The 24,703-nt window shown below is 31.5% G+C and overlaps 2 protein-coding genes across 5 annotated transcripts in view; one reads left to right on the forward strand and one right to left on the reverse strand.

Annotated features, from left to right (window-relative positions):
* LOC140439716 (uncharacterized) overlaps nucleotides 1-24,703 on the forward strand; it is a 241,028-nt gene that overhangs the window by 61,204 nt on the left and 155,121 nt on the right. The gene's annotated exons all lie outside the window — the stretch shown is intronic.
* LOC140439714 (carbohydrate sulfotransferase 11-like) overlaps nucleotides 1-24,703 on the reverse strand; it is a 91,961-nt gene that overhangs the window by 240 nt on the left and 67,018 nt on the right. For both annotated transcript variants that reach the window (XM_072529812.1, XM_072529811.1), the window contains one exon: nucleotides 13,472-13,800. In XM_072529812.1, the coding sequence (XP_072385913.1) occupies nucleotides 13,472-13,800 (329 nt within the window). The remainder of the gene's footprint in view (nucleotides 1-13,471; nucleotides 13,801-24,703) is intronic.

The raw sequence follows: 24,703 nt of genomic DNA on the forward strand, positions 1-24,703 counted from the left end.
TATAAATATGGATTGATAATCTTTGATTAACAATTACGAACAGTATCAAATACGAAAGTTATAATAATATAAACATCTACAACTTGTGTTATATAACAGTTTTAACATAATGTCAAAATTACCGAGAAAAATAAAAAAAATCGTCCTTTTTTAGGTTTTCATTTTTTATTTCTGTAAAAGTCATTACATTTTCATGAAACTTTTTATTTTTATGTTTTTACGTCTGCTAGAGCTCATTTTCTTGTTAAACATCTACTTTTTAATGAAATAAAAAAATATAGTGGTATTTTAAAAAAATTATAAAAATTGAAAAACGCCAAAAATTACTTTTTTCATTTAAATGTTTGCGATTTATTTTGATAATTTGTTTAAAATGAAAAGGAAATTAAAAAAATGATTACGCCACTCTATTTTACAGGAAACATTACTAAAAAACAGTTTACCTTATTTAACTACCTTAACAAGGCAGTTAAATGTTAACTGAGTAATATTAATATATGAGCCGCTGAGAGCAAAAGTGGTGTAAGTCAGGTTTTTGTATAATTTGTACTTTTATCACTATGCAATAGCTTTAACTTCAAAGGGTTACCTGTAAAAGTGGTGTACGTCTAACTTCCAATACTTCCTACTAGATGGCAGAAAGATACTGAACTTATGTAAAAAAACGTTAACATTATTTTTTAAAGCATTTTTCTTGTATTTTCTATTACAAATGAGTTTTAAATCTTAGTTTACATTTGATTTTATAGTAATTATGTCGTCAAATTTCCTCTTCGATTCAGATGATGACATAACACACTTGGATTATGTTCCACCAAAAGAATCAAGAAGTAGTGATGGTAAGTATTTGTCACTGATGACATAATAGCTTTTTACTTGTTTCGCCGGGTATTTTAGTCGTTACTTGGGAATACATAAATTGATAACTTAGTAATAAAAATGTGTATCATTGCTGGGAAAAGGATGAAGATATTGTTGTCAAAAAGATAAAAAATTCTCCTTTGTGGAAAAGGCATGTTACAAGTGCAGAAAGAAATGCTGGTAAGAATAAAATATTTGAAAATAAAGACTGTAAGTGCAATAAAATATGTTACGAGAAGGTTGGTGAAGCAAGTCGGAAAATTCTCTTTGACTTGTTTGGGGGTATGGGTGACTATAAAACACAACATTGTTATTTATGTGGCCTAGTACGAAAAATAGCAGTTTCGAATAGGCGAAGGCGTAAAGGAAGTAGAGGAATGAAGGTCTGTACACATAAGTATTTTTTGAACATTGAGGGCTTCAGTCAAATTGTTGGTAAGCAGTATTTTTTGCAAACATTTCAAATTTCTGATGGTAGAATGACAAGAGCCTTGTAGAAAGAAAAGTCTGGTAGAGTAGGAGAAGATTTAGGAGGGAAGAGTGCAAGTTCCAATAAAACTGATAAAGCGCGTATTGGGTTTGTAACAAATCATATCAACAATTTTCCTGTTTACACCATTATTATATGAGAACTCATAATCCAAACAGAAGATACTTAGATCTCTGTATTAATGTTAGAAACATGTTTACTTTATACAAAGAAAAATGACTCGAAGATGGATTGCAACCACTCAGTAAAAACATGTACAGAAACATATTTTCTGTGCAAAACCTATATGTTCACCATCCTAGAAAGGACACATGTTAACAGTGTAATAAATTTAAGTTACGCATAGACGCAGCTGACGAATCTGACAAAACAAACTTGAGGGCCAATCATGAACTACAGCCAAGGAAAGCTGAAAAGGCCAGAGCTGCAATGAAAATCGATGCATGTTTGGCTCAGTCTGATAATAGTTATCATGTAATTTAAGTCGAACGAAATTCTGTAAAGCATTGCCTTTTTACAGATTGACAACATCCATTGCCTACTACAAACGAAATTTGTATTGCTACAATTGTTTGACATTAATGTAAGATAGGCTTAACGTAAACCTGGTAACTATGTCAAATATGTCAATGTCAAGTCAACACCACTTCCCAACGGGGACAATGGGTGACATGATCATGTAATGTATGAATATTATTAATATATGTTCAGCCAATACAGTAGTTTAATTGAGACCTTATTAACATACTTTAAACATGGCGCAGTCAATTTATGGAATCTACGTGTCCAAGGATAAAGTTAAGTGCTAAGTTTATTAAAAAGAAAAATTTAAGTGTTCCCAAAATGGCAAGCATGGTCAATGGAATAGGTTATGTTAAGTTATCCCAAGATTTCGACCTCCAGGGTCAGAGTGCCGCTTCAGAATGGAAATTTTGGAAAATTTCATTCGAAGATTATTTAGTAGCAACAGGACAACACGACGCTGTAGATCAGGTGAAGTTATCCATCCTGCGAAATATTATTGGCCATGAATCAGCACTGATTATGGCTACTTTTGTTATCCCTGATGAAGAACTAAATAAGTATGAATTCACAATGCAGCTGTTAGATAAGTATGTGAACCCAAGAGTTAACGAATGCTTTGAGAGGTACAACTTTATAAAACGAGTACAAGAAGATGGGGAGACATTTGAACATTTTTTGACAGAGTGCAGACATTTGGTTAGAAGTTGCAATTACAGTGCCCTAGATCCCGATGAGTCATGTGAAGACAAGGCATTAAGAGACAAAATTGTTATGGGAATTAGGGATCCGACCACACGAGAAGCCCTCCTGCGAATAGACAAATTAAGTTTAAATAAAGCTATAGAATTCTGCAGAACAAGTGAGCAAAGTAGATCTCAAAATTTACAGTTTCAATATAACACAGGAAATATTAATCATACACAGAAGATAGAGAAAAAGAAATATGATATAAAGAAGAAACCTTGGAATGAAGAGAAAGAAGTTGAAGAAGAAGTTTTTTTATGCAGAAGGTGTGCAAAAAAGCATGGTCCGAGGGAATGCCCAGCTTATGGCAAGAAGTGTAACAAGTGTGGACTAAAAAACCATTATGCAGTTGCCTGCAAGGTCAAAAATATTAAAAGTACTGAAAAAGATGATTGTGAGTCAACCTCTTCTAATGAATTTTTTGTAAGAAATGTTAACAGCAGGAAAAAGGTATGTAATGTTGATTTGATAGACACTTGGGAAGAGTATATAGAGGTTGAAAATTATAAATTGAAAGCTAAGTTAGACACAGGGGCAGATGTAAATGTTTATAAAAAATTTAATTGTCAATTTAAAACCAGGCCTACTGAATATGTGTTAAAGGCATTTGATGGAAATGTGTCTCATCCTATAGGTGTAGTAAATTTAAATGTAAAATGTAAGGGTAAGAATATTTTTGAAGATTTTGTCATTGTGGATGGTGCAAGTCAGGTTCTGATATGTGGACAAACATGTTTAAATTTAAGTTTGGTAAAACGTATTGATTCTATAAAAATAAATAAGATAGGCCGGTCTGATTTAACAGATAAATTTATCAATGAAAATTTTGAAGTTTTCACAGGGTCAGGCAAATTTCCTGGCACATATGAAATTACAACAAATGATAAATTTGAACCAGTTTGCTATCCACCTACCAAGTGTCCAATAAAAATTAGAAATTCACTTAAAACTGAGCTAGATAGATTAGTCCAAAGAAAAGCAATTGTTAAGGTAGAAAACATAGACCCCAGGGCAAGTATTAATAGAATGGTGATAGTCGAAAAGAGTAATGGTAAATTAAGAATATGTTTAGATCCCTCAGATCTGAATAAACATATAGTACGCAAACCTAGAGTTGGGGAGTCCATTGAGGAAATATGTTCAAAATTATTAAACAAAAATGTATATTCTGTTTTTGATTTATCTGAAAGTTATCACCAACTTTCAATTGATGAAAATTCTTCATGGAAATGTTGTTTCTCTACACACTATGGAACTTACAGGTTTTTAGTTTTACCTTTTGGGTTATCAAATTCTCAAGACCTTTTTCAAGAGGCAGTTGAAAAGCATTTTGGTGATATTAAAAACATTGTAGTTTGTCATGATGATATGATCATAGCAGGGGCGTCTCAAGATGAACATGATCAAGCGGTCAAAGAGGTGATAAATAGAGCAAAAGAGGTGGGTGCTAGATTTAATAAAGAGAAAATTCAATTTAGCAAAAAAGAAGTAAAGTTTATGGGACAAATTTTTTCTCATTTAGGAATGAAAGTAGATCCTGAGAGGACAGATGCTTTATGTAAATTAGAAACTCCAAAAAGTAAATTAGAGTTACAAAGAATAATAGGTTCCTTTAACTATATTAGACGTTATGTTAAAACTATGGCTGAGCACATGCAAATTTTATGTGAACTTTTAAAAAACAATGTAGAATGGCAATGGTTGCCTAAACACCAGGAATGTTTTGATAAGTTAAAGAAAATAATTTCAAATTCTCCAGCTCTGGTACCATTTGATCCAAATAAAAAGATAGTTTTGCAATGTGATGCATCCAAAAATGGAATTGGGTGTTGTATGTTTCAAAACTATGATGGTATGTTGAAATTAGTTGCATGTTCATCTAGGTCTATGAATGAACATGAAATAAATTACAGCCAGACAGAGAAAGAGTTATTAGCCATTTTTTATGGTACACAAAAATTTCATAACTTTATTTACCAGTGTGATGTTGATGTCCAAACAGATCATAAACCAATAATTTCAATTATGCAGAAACCAATATGCAAAATTGGGTCAGTAAGGTTGCAGCGTTTAAGGCTAAAATTATTAAAGTACATATTAAATATTTATTATGTTCCAGGAAAGCATATTCAATTTGCAGATATGCTTTCTAGAGCTAGTTTAAAGGCACAAACCCTTGATTTAGAGATGTTTGATATGGTTCATTCAGTCTCACTATACTTACCAATGACAGATAAAAAAATATATCAGTTCAGAGAAGAAACCTCTAAAGATAAAGTTTTGGCTACAATTGTTGATTTTTATTATAAAGGCTGGCCTAAAGAAAACAAGATTCCAGAGTATATAAAGCCATATTACAGTATTAAAAATGATATATATGTTGAAGCAGGAATTGTTTTTGTTGAAAATAAAATAATTGTACCAAAATCTCTAAAACAGGAAATGATTACTCTGTTACATAAAGGTCATATAGGAACTAGTAAAACTATTAATAAAGCAAGATCTTTATTTTTTTGGCCAAACCTTAGGGATGATATTGTCCAGTTTATAAAAAAATGTAGAATTTGTGAAAAATTCATGCCAAATAATTATAGAGAGCCAATGTTAGCACATTCAATACCAAAATTGAGGTTTAATAAAATTGCGGCTGATATTTTGGAATTTGGTGGTAAATCTTACTTAATTCTAATAGATTATTTTTCCCATTGGATAGAGATGCTATCATTAAATAATAAAACACCTGAAGCCATAATAGATGCAATGCAAGATGTTTTTTCCAGATTTGGCTATCCTCAATTTTTAATTGCAGATAATTTACCATTTATATCATTTAAGTGTAAAAAATATTACGATAATAAACAAATTACAGTCCTGACATGTTCACCTCATTACCACCAAAGTAATGGCCTTGCTGAAAAGGCTGTAGGTATTTGTAAACAAATTTAAAAAAAAAGTTTTACAGAAAACTCTGATTATCGTGAGTTAGTTTTAGAATATAATAATACTGCTATTATTTCATTAAGTGCATCTCCATCACAAATATTAAATAGTAGATCTTTGAGAACAGAAATACCAGTAAATACTGAACAATTACAACCTAAAATTCAGAATGAGATTTATAAACTGTTATCGGACCAACAACAAAAAACAAAAGTTCAGTATGATAAACATAGTAAACGTACACCAACAACTTATAAAAGGGGGGATAATGTAGTTGAAGATGGGGAGACATTTGAACATTTTTTGACAGAGTGCAGACATTTGGTTAGAAGTTGCAATTACAGTGCCCTAGATCCCGATGAGTCATGTGAAGACAAGGCATTAAGAGACAAAATTGTTATGGGAATTAGGGATCCGACCACACGAGAAGCCCTCCTGCGAATAGACAAATTAAGTTTAAATAAAGCTATAGAATTCTGCAGAACAAGTGAGCAAAGTAGATCTCAAAATTTACAGTTTCAATATAACACAGGAAATATTAATCATACACAGAAGATAGAGAAAAAGAAATATGATATAAAGAAGAAACCTTGGAATGAAGAGAAAGAAGTTGAAGAAGAAGTTTTTTTATGCAGAAGGTGTGCAAAAAAGCATGGTCCGAGGGAATGCCCAGCTTATGGCAAGAAGTGTAACAAGTGTGGACTAAAAAACCATTATGCAGTTGCCTGCAAGGTCAAAAATATTAAAAGTACTGAAAAAGATGATTGTGAGTCAACCTCTTCTAATGAATTTTTTGTAAGAAATGTTAACAGCAGGAAAAAGGTATGTAATGTTGATTTGATAGACACTTGGGAAGAGTATATAGAGGTTGAAAATTATAAATTGAAAGCTAAGTTAGACACAGGGGCAGATGTAAATGTTTATAAAAAATTTAATTGTCAATTTAAAACCAGGCCTACTGAATATGTGTTAAAGAGTAGAGATGTTTATCAACACTACTTCAAGAGTAGTGTTGATAAAGTATGGTATAAAGCTGTTATTGTAGAAAAAGCTAAAGAACCCAGATCGTACTGGATAAGAAAGGAATGCAATAATAGGATAGTTAGAAGAAACACAAGACACATAAGACCATCACATACAAAATCAGATGTAGCAGACATGTATCTTGAACCTGAGTTGTATCCACACACAAACCCAAATAGTTATAAGGATAATGATAATAATGATTTAAATAATGTATGTATTCAGGATAATGATTTAACAAATTTGTTTAATGAACATAGGAATACTGATATTGTAAGTCCTCATTATAGCTGCTCAAAAAATAATGATAGTAAGAAATGTAATGTTTCAAAATTCGGACGTACAATTAAACCTAGGGTAAACCTAATCTTTAAGGGGAAGGTGTTTGACATTAATGTAAGATAGGCTTAACGTAAACCTGGTTACTATATCAAATATGTCAATGTCAAGTCAACACCACTTCCCAACGGGGACAATGGGCGACATGATCATGTTGTAATGTATGAATATTATTAATATATGTTTAGCCAATACAGTAGTTTAATTGAGACCTTATTAACATACTTTAAACAACAATTTATGTGTATGACTTGCATACCCATAAAGCGTAGATGTATGTATGGAACGAAACTACGGCCCCTAGAGGATCCCAGGAAATTGCATGCTCTTTTGACAAAACATTTGAAATGTGAGGCAGACGGTACAAACACATAATAGCGTTATGGTAAAATGGTAATGGATCCTAAAATGACCATTGAAGTGATAGATCACAAATTTCTGGTATCTGGTCACTCATTTATGATGACCGAATCTGACTTTGAAAACATTGAATCTGCCGCGAAAAATTAATTACATTATATTCTACATGACTAGTATGAAACCATCCGTAATGATAGGAGAAAAAAAAATAAGTTTAACGTTCACGTAATGAAACAAGAATATTTTAAAGGTACATTACAGTTGGAAAAATCGGTATGAAGAAATAAACTAAGATATGCTGCAACTTTGTGGCTCGATATTATAGCTTCCACTAATTTTTCGAGAAACCACATACAATTCAAACGTACAATTAACGAATAGCTAGTGTTATTGGTACTAGAGGAACAAGACAACTGTCAAACTTTTTAAGGCTAGAGTTTATTTATTTAACTACTTAACAAATACAAATATTGTTTGTAGCAAGTCAAAAATACATAGTATATAAAAAACGAATATAAAACGTAACTTAAGTATCTCACAAACAAGAACAAATATAATTACTATTTAAATGGGAATAAGCCACAATTAAAGGTTAAATTACTTTTATTGACATTTCAATTTCAGAAGTGGAAATTGAAACGTCAATAAACTTACTTTAACTTTTAATTGTGGCTTATTCCCATTTAAATAATAATTACTTTAAAATACCACAAAAAAATAGCTTCAGAACAATATTAAGAACAAATATTAAACAGAAAATAATTTATGGAAAAGTCACGGTAAGCAGTTCAGTGAATGTTCTGCAATGAGTCATTATTCTTCTGAGCAGTAAAAGCAATGTTTCAGAAGATATTTTTTTATAACTTTTTAGAAACCAATACAGCTTAGCGGTTTAATACTTTTTGGTAAAATATTGTAATAGTTATAATTAAGGCAGTTGTTATCTGCAAGACGCAATCTAGTTGCTAGTTGGCGAATAACAAATAATAATAATAATAGCTTTTTCTTTAGTTGTGAGATATGAGCCGACCAGTTCAGTAGATTATCTATGGTTATTCCCAGTAGTTTAACAGTCTCTTTGTTATCTGGATCATTATGTAAATTACTTGCAGATATAACCAAATTTTGCGTCTTATCGGAGTTAAGTTTCAGTTTGTTTGCAGCAAACCATGAGGTAGATTTAGTAGAAACTTCCTCATAAGACATTTTTAAATCATCATTATTTTTTCCTGATATAATGTATGTCGTATCTGTGATCTGTACGGAGATATGAATTTAGGAAAATCGTTGACATAGATAACAAACAAAAGAGTTCCTAAGACCAAACCTTGTGGGACTCTATGTTTTACGGATAGAAAATCGGAGAGATGACCTTTAGACACTACCGCCTGGTGTCTGCCACATAGGTAAGAAGTTATAATCTTAAGAGGGATACATCTGATTCCATAGTAATTTAATTTGTGGAGCAAAATGTCGTATGAAGCGCAGTCAAAAGCCTTCTACAACTCGCAAAGAGAAATTGCTATGCGATTGCCGCGTTCAAGCCCCTCAATCACCTCTCTTACAACATTATATACCGCGTTCGTAGTAGATCGAGCACTTCTGAATCCATATTGTGAGTTGCTAAAGTAATTATTGGACTCAAAATAGGAATAAAATCGTTGTTTGATAATTTTTTGTTTAGCATTTTGTAATTGCCGATTATATTAAAATTTTTGTTGCTTATATACTTTGAACAAATCCGGATCCTTAGTGGCATCTGCAATGTGTTTAATAAGAGAAAAATAAATTAGATCTGTAAGACCTTGATTCATTATTAAACCAGTGCACGGGTGTTTTTTCAGCAGTTTGTCGTACTTTTTTTTAGTGGAAAATGCATTAATATTAAGTTGTTATAAGTTTCGGTAAGAATTAATTACTATTTAACTGGGAATAAGCCACAATTAAAGGTTAAATACGTTTATTGACGTTTCAATTTCCACTTCGGAAATCGTTCTCAAAATACAAACATTAGTAAATTAAACAAATTTTGTTTTTGTTACTTAGTGAAAAATTCTTCTAATAATTTAATTTTATCTGACTCATCTATATTGACAATTCAGACATACATTATACATTTTAAAGTAGATTTTAAACCGCGGCAAGAAAATTATCAAGTTCGTTTGGAAAGCTGCATTACTAGCTAATCTGAACGTCTGTTGAAATTTTGTTTCATTTGTGGTGTAAAAGTTAAAACTCATCAACCAAAATGCGTGAATGTATCTCAGTCCATGTTGGCCAAGCTGGAGTCCAAATTGGTAATGCCTGCTGGGAATTGTACTGCCTGGAACATGGTATCCAACCTGATGGTCAGATGCCATCAGACAAGACTGTTGGAGATAATATTGTTGACTCCAAGACAACGTTCTTGGAGGAGAAACATTTGTTAACATCTGTTTTATTAAAAAATGATTATCCTTTATCGTTTATAAATAAGGAATTTTCAACAATAGATCGAATAGAACAAAACAACTTAGAACGAGATCCTACAGCATATACAAGGGATAATACGAGGAAAATAACAATACCATTATATAAAAGGATTATCGGAAAAGCTTAAAAGGATAGGAAATAAATTCAACATTTCAACAACATTCAAAACAACAAACACGTTGAGATCTATTTTGTCCAAAACCAAACCTAACAATGAACAAGAAAGGACAAAGAATTGCATTTATAAAATACCTTGTGAATGCGATCAGTTTTATTTAGGTGAAACATCAAGGCCATTAAATGTTAGAATAAGTGAACATCAATCCTATATTAAAAATAGAGAATTTGATAGATCTCAAATATGTAAACATGCATGGGATAATGAACATAGGGTTCAATGGAATGATTCAAATATAGTCCTAAAAGAAACGGATGGTAAAAAGAGAAAAATCAAAGAAGCGGCTCTAATTATGCTAAATGAGACCAATTGTGTCGCGAATTCCTCGGCAGAATGTAGTAGGATCTGGTTACCCATATTGAAAGAGGAAGTTATTAAAAAGAAAATACCAGTATTGGTAAGTCAGTAACATATAGAGAATACATCATTTATATTTTTTAAATAACAAACATATAAAGTCGGAATTTTTATATCTTATAAGTAAAGTCGTCCCAGGAACGCAACTCAACAATATTGGCAATATCATTTTAAAGTCGTCTACTTTAAAATGTATAATGTATGTCTGAATTGTCAATATAGATGAGTCAGATAAAATTAAATTATTAGAAGAATTTTTCACTAAGTAACAAAAACAAAATTTGTTTAATTTACTAATGTTTGTATTTTGAGAACGATTTCCGAAGTGGAAATTGAAACGTCAATAAACGTATTTAACCTTTAATTGTGGCTTATTCCCAGTTAAATAGTAATTAATTTAAAATGCCACAATAGCTTCAGAACAATATTTCGGTAAGAAAGACTGTCAAAAAATCAGGATCATCATTAATATCATAGAAAAAGTCCATCTTTGTACTAGTTAGCACACGTTTAAGCTTTTGTAAACCAGAAGAAGTAATAAACCGTTGAAATTTTTGATTAGTGTCAAGAACTTTATGCAGAATCAATAAATAAAAATTGAGCTCTATGGTCAGAAAAATAAGTTTCAAATACGCCAACTCTGTAGATGTTTTCATAAAAAATTGTCATAATGTTGTCGTTGAACCTACTGGACTGGGATATGATATATGATTATAGTATAATCGTCTATAGTTACTTTTAGACCAAAAGATATTAATAGATTTTGAATATTAAAAGAAGGGTCAGATTCAGTTTTCAAATTTATATTAAAATCACCAACTATGATCAGTTTGTCTGGTTTACTAAGCAAGGACGTTGTGACATTCTCAAAATTCACCAAAAACATCTATACCCGATCTATATACAGTTAAAATATTGGTTTTGATTAAAGGTACATAAATTGCACATAACTCTGAACTTTTCTTTACATAATATTCATTTAGATTAAGAGAAGAATACGTAAGCTTTTCTTTTACATAAATTGCTACTTCACCTTGTTCCCTTTTTATCATACAAAAGAAATTAGCTAATGTAAAGCCGGAAATGCTAATTCATTTTAAATTTTCTTCACTTTGAGAGTGCTCCGAAAATCATTTGACGTCATAAATTTTGATCCTCAATAAAAGCATTGATTATGTCGACTTTATTTGAAATACTCTGCAAATTTACATGAAACATGCTTACCGTACCTTGTCGAATTAGTTTAGTTTGATAAAAAATTGTAGAAGTTTCTAGGTTCCTTTCTCGTCTTCTTTATGTGCCGAAAAAAGTCCGAAAAGTCGAGATATAAGTTAGTACTTGCAATACACTATTTCAAGTATTTCAAAATTTTCATGTTTTTTGGGTTTTTAAAGTCCAAGAATACAAATTATTGACAACAAAATTAACGTTGAAACTAGAGAAGTTATCATCCACTACTGCAACAGCCATACAAAATTCACAGCATTTTAAACATAGATCGGTACATTGAAGTCCGTATTTTCTACAGCCACATGTACAACTTTCATAAGTGGTTTTACACCACAGCTGCAAATAATTGCTAACATTCTTACAGAGCATGTTTTCAACTCCAAATATGACGTAAATCATTATGGCTCATGTTGCATTATACAGACGGTCAGTCATCCCCGAGAATTTATTAAAAGCAATTAGTTGCAGCTGCGCTGTGAAACCACTGAAAGTTGTAGATGTAGCTGTAGACAACATGGACTTCAATGTACCGATCTATGTTTGAAATGTTGTGATTCAGGAAACTATTCAAATATTGAAATAAGTGTGCAAAATGGAAGTGATTTGAAAGACCCAATACGTGAGGACAAAGAGAAAAATGTAGCCTCGCACCCAGATTATTTATTTGAAGAATCAAGTGATCAGAACGACGTACTTCGAACTATAAAATATTCACTCAGGCTATGAAAAGATAAAAATTTAAGAAGAAAAAAAGATATATCTTTAATATTAGGTACTAATTTTTTATTAACTTTTATTAGTGTACAGTGTGAAGAGACATTGTTTTGGATAAGTACAATTTCTTAAATACAATTTTTTATTTATTTTTTCCGACACAATCTAATGGTTCAATAAGATTTTTAATTTTCTTATAATTTTTAACAAATCATCAAAAAAATCACAAAAATTCAAATAAAAAAAGTAATTTTTTGAGTTTTTTCAATTTTTATGTTGTTTTTTAAACCGTTTAAGCCCTAGCAGAAGAAAAAGAAACAAAAAAAAACACTAATATCTCGGAAACTTTTGGATTTTTTTATACCCAGTTTTATTAAAATTAAATAAATTCTACTGAAATTAAAAAACAAAAACATCGAAATAAAGACGATTTTTTTCATTTTCTCGGTAATTTTGGGGTTATTTTAAGAATATTATACAGGGTGTGCCAAAAGAAGTGGGACCCTGCACACCCACCCCATGGGGATAGGATAGGGGAAAACTTTAAAATCTTAAATGGAAAACCACATTTTTAATACAGATTAGGATTTTACGTGATAAAGTAAAGAAGTTTTTTTGTCTTTTTCTTTTCGAGTCGCCGTAGGTGCCGTTGTAATTATAGAAAAATATATACAAATTAGAAGTCTGCCACACAAATTGTGATGGTACTGAATACAGTTTTTTAAGATTATTTTGTAGAATGAGAATCTGCAATAACAAATGGTGGTTCCTATTTAAGATTTCAAAGTTTCCCCGCTCGCCACTCTTAGGCGGGGGGAGGGGGGGGTCAGGGGATCGTGTTCGGTGTTATGTAATAGATTTTTGAAAAATATTGAACACGTGTTTTTCAATTCAAACGTCAAATTCAAAACATGAATGGATGGTTATGTAGATGGAAAAATCTATCACAAGTTTCCTTCAAAAAAAAATTGTTGGGGAAGCAAAAGATGCCACATATAATTTATAGGCTGACGTATAAAAATGTGGAGAGGAGACACGTGACACTCGCTTTGATTTTAAAAACAGCTTGGGAACAGAAATGCACTTTTTACATGTGGTTATTAGTACAGAAAAACTATGACCAGAGAAAGGTAGGTCTGTACTTTCTTTATCGATTATTAAAAGACGTTGGATAATGTAAGACATATTAACAAATACTACTAATACTATAGTAAACAGACAACTATATTAATAATTACCTGTAGATATGGTAAAGTTGAAATATTTGAGACCTTGTCAGTTCTGAATAATATCTACCGATTTGATTTTGGGTAGCTCCTCTTCCAGCATTTTTCCATTCCGGTTGAATAAGATGTTCTAGTTTTGCTATTTTTATTAAATACATTTGATCTTCTTGTAGTGTTTCTACGTGTGCTATCACTTGAAAATTAAACATGCAGGGAGTGCAAAATTCTACAATGGGTGCCCAATGCATGTCTAATTGTTCTCTATTTTTAACTGAGTCTACCAAATACTCCACAAATTCCGAAAATGTCGGTGATCTTTGAGTTGGAGACAATTTTTTGTTCTAAAAGTAAAAAATATAGTGAATATATATGTGTGAATATATAGTGAATCCTTCGACCAATAACAAAGATAAATCCGGAGCATTTACTAAACCCATTGCCAAAACAGTAGAAAGGAATGCATGTATTTCTTGCTTACAGGTAGGTTTCCAAGCTTTCATTCTTGAATATCTGCGCATCGTATTTTCATTTATAATTTGAGATACATAGATATTTGTTTGCTCAACAATAATGTCCACAATTTCGTCAGTAATACAAAGTTTGTAAAAATCTAAACTCGACTTTACAGTTTCTGAAATATTACATTCTTCCATTATATCATATTTTACAAATAATAATTCGCTTGAGGATGTAATTGTATTCCAAATATTCGCACCTTCATGTTCAATATTTAATGCCTCAATATTACCATTCATCTGTTCCCTTTCTATAACATTTACTGCCTCCGAAGCACTTTCTACTTCACTGTCATCGTTGATTTAATCAGAGTTTGAAGGTTCATAAGGTTTGTCACGTATTGAATCAACCGAATCAAAATCTGATTCTGAGTCACTATGTATAGCTATAGCATTTTGCACAATTTTTTTTTGTTCTGCTTTAAAACATTGTATCTCTGCTAACTTTGACTGTCTAAGCAATACTGTACTCAGTACTGTGCCTGTGTGGTGTGTATATTACGTTATTTACATTCTCAAGTTTAGTTTCGCATCACGCCTATGGTAAAAAGTTATATGATATTGCCAATATCATCTGATGACCTCACAAGGAGAGTGGCCGTTGTAATACATTACATATATTTATAAAGGGATTTTTATCAATTGTTTAAATTGTTTTGGCAAAATTTTTGTGAAATTTAAGTTTATTAGTAGGCTTTTTAGTGTGAAAGAACTATTATTAACCCCTTAATATTTTGACTCCAAAATTAGTTTATTTAAAAACCAACAAGGATATCTTAAAATAACTTTGTTATAGTTTATTATTCTCCGATGTTTGGTAGTTTAAAATTTTATTATAAACATAAAGTTGTTAAGGTGTAGTTTTCTTACAACTTTTGTAAATAGATGCCGTAAGACAATCAGATGGCGACGCCGTTAAAACACGAGGCTTATTCGACCTCATAACGGTCAAAGCGATAAAAATCGTACTTTATGGCGGTAAGGGGTCAAATCGACCTCGTACATTTTTTTACAATAATCCGACTAGAGCACTCCATAAGGATTTAAACGGTACCAATAACATTAAAAATGGTTCAAAAATAAACATTTTACAGCCCAGCCTAGCAGATGGGAAAGTTTTAAAAATTTTGTATCCGCCAAATAAGAAGTTCTGTAACGAGGTCTTTAAGACCTCGTTCCGCCAAATAGGAAGTTATTTAAAAACTTTTCACACAGGGAACTTGTTAAGGAAGAGATAAGAAAATACGATGAACCATTGGTAGAAAATGCAATTGAAAACAGGAAAAACTATAAGAAAAGCATTAATCATTGGGAAGAAACAAATCGTTGCTTTAACAAACGAAATGAAATAATACAACTCGTGACTAAATTCTACAGCGAACTATACAAAGAGCCTGACACACTGGAAGTAGTAATCACTAACCGAGAAGCTGTACCAGAAGTCCTTCCGCAAAAAGTAGAATCGACAATTACAAAAATGAAAAGCGATAAAGCAGCTGGAATAGATGGTATAACAGTTGAACTGCTTAAATCATATACAAGATATTCACAAAGATCATCAACAAGAGATTAACAAACGCATCAGATACACAGCCGAGAGAGCAAGCTGGCTTCAGAAGTGGATTGAGTACCATGGATCATATTCATACACTTCGAGAACTAATGAGTGGAGCTAAAGAATATGAAATACCGTTAGCATTAACCTACATAGATTTCGAGAAGACTTTCGATTCTATATATCTCAAGGCAGTAATAGAAGCTTTGACCAACCAAGGCTTTGACGAACCGTACATAGAAACTTTAGCAAATATATACAGACAAGCAAAAGCTACGGTAAAAATTTATGAAAATACTCTTGAATTTCCCACTACCAGAGGCGTCCGACAAGTGGGCGCAATATCACCAAAGCTCTTCATTGCAACTCTAGAAAATTTATTCAGCAAAATGAACTGGCAGAAAAAAGGAATATCCATTAATGGAGAATACCTCAGCCATCTAAGATTTGCAGACGACATCGTTCTATAACGACATCCTAATAATCCTGCAGAATTACAAGCACTTATAAGCGACCTAAATGCAGCTAGCAATGAAGTTGGCCCAAAAATGAACTTGAAAAAAACAAAAACCATGTACAACGAGCTAGCGGATGTCCAAGATGTAATAATAAACAACACTGCACTTGAGACAGTAGACGAGTATGTATACCTGGGGCAATTAATACTACATAAATCTGGCTCCCTACTTTCAGAAATCAACAGAAGAATAAAACTGGCTTGTACATCTTTTGGAAGAAATGCAGTTATATTCAAATCGAAGATGTCAATCCACCTGAAGAAAAAAGCATTCGATCAGTTTATACTACCAAACATGACATACGGCTGCGAAACTTGGACACTAAAGAAAGAGGTAATATCGAAACTCAAAGTCACTCAAAGGTCAATGGAGCGATGCATGCTAGGTATAACAACGAGAGATCGAAAAAGAATAGAATGGATCAATCAGAAAACCAAGGTTACTGATGTAATCCATAGAACTAAATCTTTAAAATGGCAGTGGGCGGGACATTTAGCGAGAAGAACTGACAATAGGTGGTCCATTAGAATTACACTGTGGTATTCAAGAGGCGTCAAGAGACCAAAAGGACATCCAAATTTAAGATGGGAGTATGACATAATGAAACAAGCAGGTACAACATGACACAGAAAAGCGAATTTTAGACAATCGTGGGCAGAAAAATGAAGAATGAATATGTAAGGGATGCTGCACCATAATCAGTACAATATGCTAAGTATGTTGATATATATATATATATATATATATATATATATATATATATATATATATATATATATATATATACAAGGTGGTCCAGAATTATGTACATTAATTTCTAGAGCTCATAGTACGTCCAAAAATAAGGGTACTTCTTTATGTACACTTTTTTATAAAACTGAATAATAAGGGAGATACAACCCTTTAAAGGGGTGAATTGAAATTCTTATTTTTTCAAATATCTTCCAAACGGTTTTGAATACGGAGTTCATATTTTGGAAGTGATTATAAGATATTAGGATAATTAATTTCATGTTACCACCTACCACATCCTATATTAATACAGGGTAGTTTTGGAGGGTAAGTGGGGGTTATTGCGTCACATGTTTTTTTAATTTTTACATATTTAAAAAAAATATTTTAAAAATTGTTTCCTTAGACTTTTTTACGCAAAAAAGGTGCTCTTGTAATATTTCGATATATATCACCGTTTTCGATTTATTTAAACTCTAAGGTATACATGTATTTTATTGTAATTGTTACATTTCTAAATATTCATCAAGTATGCTTTGGAATTGACACTTGTGTTAGCAATAATATTACAAATTAATGGAAAACTTAATTAATACTTAACATTTAATTATTGGCGAAAATAATAATTCACAACAACTGTTCAAAATGTCCTCCATTTTGTTGAATACATAATCTAATTCTTTTATTTAGCGAACGCATTAATCCATTTAATGTTACTGGATCGTTTTGTAAATCGGTAAATACTTGTTCAATTTTGTCTCTTAACTCATTTACTGTATTAATTGGAGTGTTGTACACTTTTGATTTCAAATAACTCCATACTGTAAAGTCCATTGGATTAAGATCAAAACTACGAGCAGGCCAATGAATCGGTGCATCCGCACCCCGGCCTATCCACCTATCAGGGAAATGTTCATGTAACCACCTTCTACAAATTCTTGTGTAATGTGGTGTAGCACCATCATGCATGAAAAACATGTTTCTTCGTATTTGTAATGGAATATCTTCCAAAATATCATGTAAAATATTGTCTAGAAAATTGTAATACATGTTACCATTTAAATTTCCGGGAAAGATGTGGTATCCTATAAAACTATTTCCTAAAGTAGCTGCCCAAACGTTTATCTTGAACGTGTTGGAAGTGAGTTTCATTGTAGCCCTTGAATTTTCTTCAGCCCAGAAGTGCATATTTCTAGAATTGAACATACCTTGTCTTGTAAATGTGGCCTCGTCTGTAAACAGAATGTTGCTTAAAAAATTTGGTGCAGTTTGAACTTTATTTTGCAATACTTCACAAAAATCAACTCTAAGTGGCATAACGTCAGGTAACAATTTCTGCACCTGTCGATAGTGGTAAGGATGTAATTGCCCTTCATGCAGAACTCTTAAAACACTTTGATGGGAAATATTCGTTCTTAATCCTAACCTGCGTGTACTTATTGTGGGGTCATTTATTACAGCATCCAATATTTGCTGTTCAACGCCGATATTTCTTGCTTCTCTACGACGACTAGCATCTGTATTCCTTCTTTGAAGACAACCGGTTTCTCTCAGTCGTCGTTCAGTACTTACAAAAGTCCTGGCATTGGGAATATTTCTGTTCGGATACTTTTCTCTGTAGCGTCCTACAGCGGCAGCAGCATTTCCCGAACATTCCCCTAATACTAAAAGTATGTCTGTCATCTCAGAATTTGAATAGTGTGCCATATTGCGGGCAAACAAATTTAAAAATATAGCAAAAGAGACGTGTTAAACAAATTTCACTGTCGAGTACAATAAAAGTGTAGATAAAATAATTTAATTGTTATTAAACGTCACTGACAATTCATAGACTACTCGAGATTAAAGTGTTGTTGCTAACACAAGTGTCAATTCCAAAGCATACTTAATGAATATTAAGAAATGTAACGATTACAAGAAAATACATGTATACCTTCGAGTGTAAGTAAATCGAAAACGGTGATATCTATAGAAATATTACAAGAGCACCTTTTTTGCGTAGAAAAGTCTAAGAAAACAATTTTTAAAATATTTTTTTAAAATATGTAAAAATTAAAAAACATGTGACGCAATAACCCCCACTTACCCTCCAAAACTACCCTGTATTAATATAGGATGTGGTAGGTGGTGACATGAAATTAATTATCCTAATGTCTTATAATCACTCCCAAAATATAAAACTCCGTATTCAAAACCGTTTTTAAGATATTTGAAAAAATAAGAATTTCAATTCACCCCTTTAAAGGGTTGTATCTCCCTTATTATTCAGTTTTATAAAAAAGTGTACATAAAGAAGTACCCTTATTTTTGGACGTACTATGAGCTCTAGAAATTAATGTACATAATTCTGGACCACCTTGTATATATATATATATATATATATATATATATATATATATATATATATATATATATAGATGTTCGGATAAATTTCCGCGGTCAGTTAAATAAAAATTACTTAGTTCTCGGGAAGAACCGCGTTGACACTCACTCGACACTGGGGAGTAGGCAGATTAAGACCTCAGTGCCGTTTGACGGTTCTTGTATTTATACAGAATACGATACTGGTACGTCACGAGTGAGAGGAGTAGGCAGATTGAGACCCCGAACTCGAACGGGGCCGTATCTCTCTTACTAATGGCTCCAAAATGGGTGCCGCCAACGTAGAGTTTCAAATTGTCAACGCGGTTCTTCCCGAGAACAGTAATTTTCATTAATAAGTATATATATATATATATATATATATATATATATATATATATATACAGTGTAGGTAAAAGTTTATGGTCGGTATTATAGAATTTAACAGGATATCTAACACAGATATAAAATCACATTTTCTGCGAATAGACAAAGCCAACAATCATATTTCCCCTTGGTCTCCCCTCCACATTTCTAATAGACGCCCAGTAAGGCGATCGATTATTTCTGGTCCAGTTTATAATACCTAAGAAACAGCGACAAGGTTGCCTTATTACATATTTTAATTAAAACATTGAATTGATTCAAAAAATTGGCGATCAGTGGCGCGGTTATATTGCCATTCAAAACTGGATGATGATATTAAAAACAAAATGACACAAATACTGATAGAACATTTCTTAAATCCATGAGAAATTTACAGATTCTCATTATTTGACGAAATAGTAACCTAATTGATGGATGGATGAATAGGAGACAGGTTGAAGGCTATGCTATATATTTTAGAGGTGGGTCATGTACGTTTTTATCGTTAACGAAACTGAACCGTTTTTCATAAACAAGCAACTAGTTAATTGTTTAACAGTAGTTTCAAATAAGCGAGTACATAAACAAACATATTGGCTATTATTATTATCGTTTATAAGTATATGTATTGAAGTGAAAGCAACTAACGAAGGATATATTTATTATAACTTGAAAAATAAATTAAACAATACAAATAGTAAATAGTACTTTTATTAGAAAATCACTGCATTTTAAATCCTTATTTGTCGTTAACGAATCTACGGTTTCTCACTGGTAAGCCAACTAGTTGATGGTTGATTCAAAAAAACTACGTTTTGTGTAGACGTAAACACAGGAGCAACGAACACTTTACACCGACGAGGACGATTCGATGATCTGAGAGACTACTACAAAACTAAAAATAACATGCGACTCTTTCTGGACGGTAGACAGTCGGGCAATCGGTTAACGATGAAAATAAAATAACTAGGTATTCTGATTAATGAATGAGTTTCGATTTTCGATTAATCTGCGTTTTCGATTTCAAATCTTTATTGATAGTTCGTCAAAGGATTTATTTATTGTAAATATCCAAGTAAGAAGTCTTTTTCTTAGTGAAAATTATTTACCTAGTATAAGAATAATAATTTTATTTTCGAAAAATGCACATTTTTAGAAGATGCAGCTTTTATGCTCCACTTTCTGAATATTGCAATGATTGAAACTTCTTCCGATGCATTTCTGTCCTTTCCGACTATTTCTACTACAAGTACTGACATACTGCCACCGATAACCAAGCGTCAAAAAGTATCCATCAACTTCCATTAATAAAAATATTAGTTTAGAACAAAATATACAAATAGATATGGATTTACTAAACCTATGCAAAGATTCGTTTCATCCGTTTTCCATAGTTGAAAAAAGAGCTTTTAAAAAGTTTGCAAGGTGGATTCCTGGATATAAACAAAACAAGAAAAACTTTGTCAGGTTCATTACTTCAGGAATGTTATATCAAAACTGAGCAAATTATTAGAGCACAAGTTGTTAAAAAAGTAGAAAATATCTGCATTACTACTGACCTCTGGACATCTGTAGTAACTGAGAGCTACATCGCATTAACAGGACATTATTTAACCGAAAATTTAAAACGGTTTTATTAGGCTGCTGCCATTTTTCTGGAAACCATAATTCAGAAAACATCGCTTTTGAAATTAGTGAAATTATTAATCAGTGGAGTCTAAAAGAAAAAGTAAATTTTGCAGTAACTGATAATGCCTCAAAATATAGTCAAAGCTATTAAAGATGTTTTGGGATGGAAACATTTAAATTGTTTTGCTCATACATTAAATTTATTGGTGAAGGACGGACTTAAATGTTATCGTGTACAAATAGATAAAATAAAAAAAGTCGATTTTTCCTACATTTCGACAAAAAACACATTTCAAAAAAAGTACCTTATCTCCAGAAAGGCTTTTAAAGTATCATTTACAACAGAACAAAGTTCCCAAACGGCCAATCCTGTCGAATCTTGGCCTCCGCTTTCCATGTTTTGTAATGGTTTGCAATTGCAGTGTCAAATCTATGGTGGATTTTCTGGGGGTGCTCTACGAGCCGGTAATGCAGTGGTTCCCCTTTGCCTTCTGCATTCTTATGCCGTTGACCATTATATGTTGATTAATCCGCCTTCGGGGCCGATTTCGGCCTGGTACAATTACTAAAAGCGGGTTTATCAGAAAGATTTAGAGGGATAGAACAGAGTGGCACATTGTCATTATGTACATTTATGAATTCACGATTTAAAATACAGGGATTTTCTGATAAAAATGAAGCTAAAAAAACAAAAGAAAGTGTTAAGAAGCTGGTTACTTCTATAATTAAAGAAAAAGAAGGTTGTACTATTGAAAATCAATCAGCACAAGAAAAAGAAACCTATAAAGATGACTTAAGTGGTGTATTTTTGATGAATTATTTGGACATGACTCATCTAAACGTACACCTGTAACGAGAGCTATATAAAAAGTCGACATGTATTTGTCTGATGATATATTACCCAGAAAAAATTCGAATGGAGATTGGAACTGTTCATTACAGTGGTGGAAAAACCATCGCCATGTATATCCTAACTTAACCACTATATTCATAAAATATTGTAATATTGTAGCAACATCTGTTCCTTGTGAACACATGTTCAGAATCTGGTTTAATTTTAAATAAAAGAAGAACACGGTTAACAACAAATAATAAAGTAGAAAAACTTATGTTTTTATATGTCAATTTAGACGATTCGCGATTTAATAATAACGTGTAATGTAAATGTAAGTACGATTTACTATTTGTATTGTTTAATTTATTTTTCAAGTTATAATAAATATATCTTTCATTAGTTTCTTTCACGTCAATACATATACACGAAAGCGATAATAGCCAATATATTTGTTTATGTACTCTCTTACTTGAAAGTACTGTTAAACAATCAACTAGTTGAATAATTTAACGTTACTTGTTTACGAAAAATGGTTCAGTTGCGTTAACGTTACAAACGTCAACGACCCACCTCTACTCGTTACTACAATATTATAATCAGTGTCTTTACTTACACCGCGACATTGATAAATAATTTTGTATGAAGCTTTTTTATTGTGGCGTCATAATGCAGTTTATTATTTTTATTGGGAATAAGGCACAGTGTGACTTTAAAATAAGCTTATTTAGATGTTTAGATTTCCAATTCGGAAATCGTACTTAAAATACGAAACATGAATAAATTTTATTTATATAAAACGATTTCCGAAGTGGAAATCAAAATGTTAAATTACTCTTATTGTAAAGTAAAATTGTGGCATATTCCCAGTAAAAAACAGTAAGCTGCCATTTAAATCAATTCTCCCAAATTTGATTATCTTAGAACATTGTTCAAATGCTAAAAAGACAACAGGTCAAATAAAACCAATACGTTTGGCAACTTTCCCTCTTTTATTAATTTCTTTTAATGCATTCTCGACGATATAAAGGGCGGGCCTAATATACCTCTCTCTTTTTAAACAGGTGTTTCTCACTCCATCTCACGTAAAGTCCATACCGACCATAAACTTTTACCTATACTGTATATATATATATATATATATATATATATATATATATATATATATATATATATATATATATATAAATCTCGTAGCATGGTGTCTGTCCAAGCTAATATTCAAAAACCAAATGAATCGATTGCAATAAAATTTTGTGAAAGTGTATTTGTTGGTCCAACTTGGAGATTTTTTACCTACTTTTACCAACTATTTTTTATCTCGATGAATGACCATTATTCTTTTTTTAATTGTAAATTTAAAATGTTTTATACGACTTCACCTGTACAGGTTTAGTTCATTTGATCCATTTAGTTGTAAAATATCATAAAATGACGTTAAACAATCATCATTTTATGTTTTTATAACTTTTTTTATTTAAAATCGATTGAAAAGGTCGAAAACGACTAAATCGATTTGACCAATTTTGGTCTTGAAATATCTGAAATCCTAACAAGGTCGAATAGGTGAGAATATATGATGAAATTATAAGGAAAATAGTAGAAGCAACTGCTGTATTTTCCCATGCAAACAGTTATATTATAATCTTATACAAAATAATCCACATCGGTAACTCTAGACAACGGACAATTATTTTCCCCTGTTGGTGTCCGTTATGGAGAAGTTTCACTATATATATATATATATATATATATATATATATATATATATATATATATATATATATATATATATATATATATATATATATATATATATATATATATATATATATATATTCAGTGTGTTCAATTTATTATTAATTTTACGAAAAAAAGTTATTCTTTTTAAAAAGTTGTGCATCGTCTTAAACCTAAGATGCAATCATCCGAATTTTATCAATATTACACAAGGTATGTCAAAAAATATGAATTTCGCTCGAGCTTCAGTAAATACGTGCAACTTACTTCAGGGAGTGATTTTGCTTGAAAAATAATGATTGTTTGCTATACAGTGTGTCCGTGAAGTATGGAATAAATTCGATATTTCCTAAATGAAAAGCCTTTTTAAAAAAATCTAGAACACGTCGATTTTTAAATTTAATGTTCTACATTTTACAATAAAATTTCATTATACAAGGTGATACACATTACAGTGATGACGCCATCGGCTCTTTTTTTAAATGTAACACCCTGTATTTTAGGACATTTTTAGATCGATAAAAATGAGCTGATTTCAAAAAAGTATAATACTGGGGGTCTAACGGATATAATTTGAAAGATATGTGCTTATAAAGTTAATTTTTATTGATTTATAGTATTAATAAAGTATAAATAAATTATAATAAATAACTTAAAAGTAATCCAGTAATTAATACATGACTTTATCTTATATGTTCGAATTGTAGCCCTTGTTGTATTTGACAGTAACCCAAACGTTGTACAAATTCTTGTATAACCTTGTTTATGCTTTCTTGAGATATATTGCTTATTTCTTTACGAATTTTTTTTTAAGTCTCCAATATTTGCAGGTTTCGTTTTATAAGCAACATTCTTTAAATGACCCCACATAAAATAATCCAAAGGATTGAGGTCTGGCGACCTCGCTGGCCATTCAATATGTCCACGTCTTCCAATTCACATGTTCGAAAAAATTTCGTTTAGGTACCTTCGAACATCTAAAGCATAATGCGGAGG

Source organism: Diabrotica undecimpunctata, chromosome 4 (assembly GCF_040954645.1).
Source record: "Diabrotica undecimpunctata isolate CICGRU chromosome 4, icDiaUnde3, whole genome shotgun sequence".
Classification (NCBI taxonomy): Eukaryota; Metazoa; Arthropoda; class Insecta; order Coleoptera; family Chrysomelidae; genus Diabrotica; species Diabrotica undecimpunctata.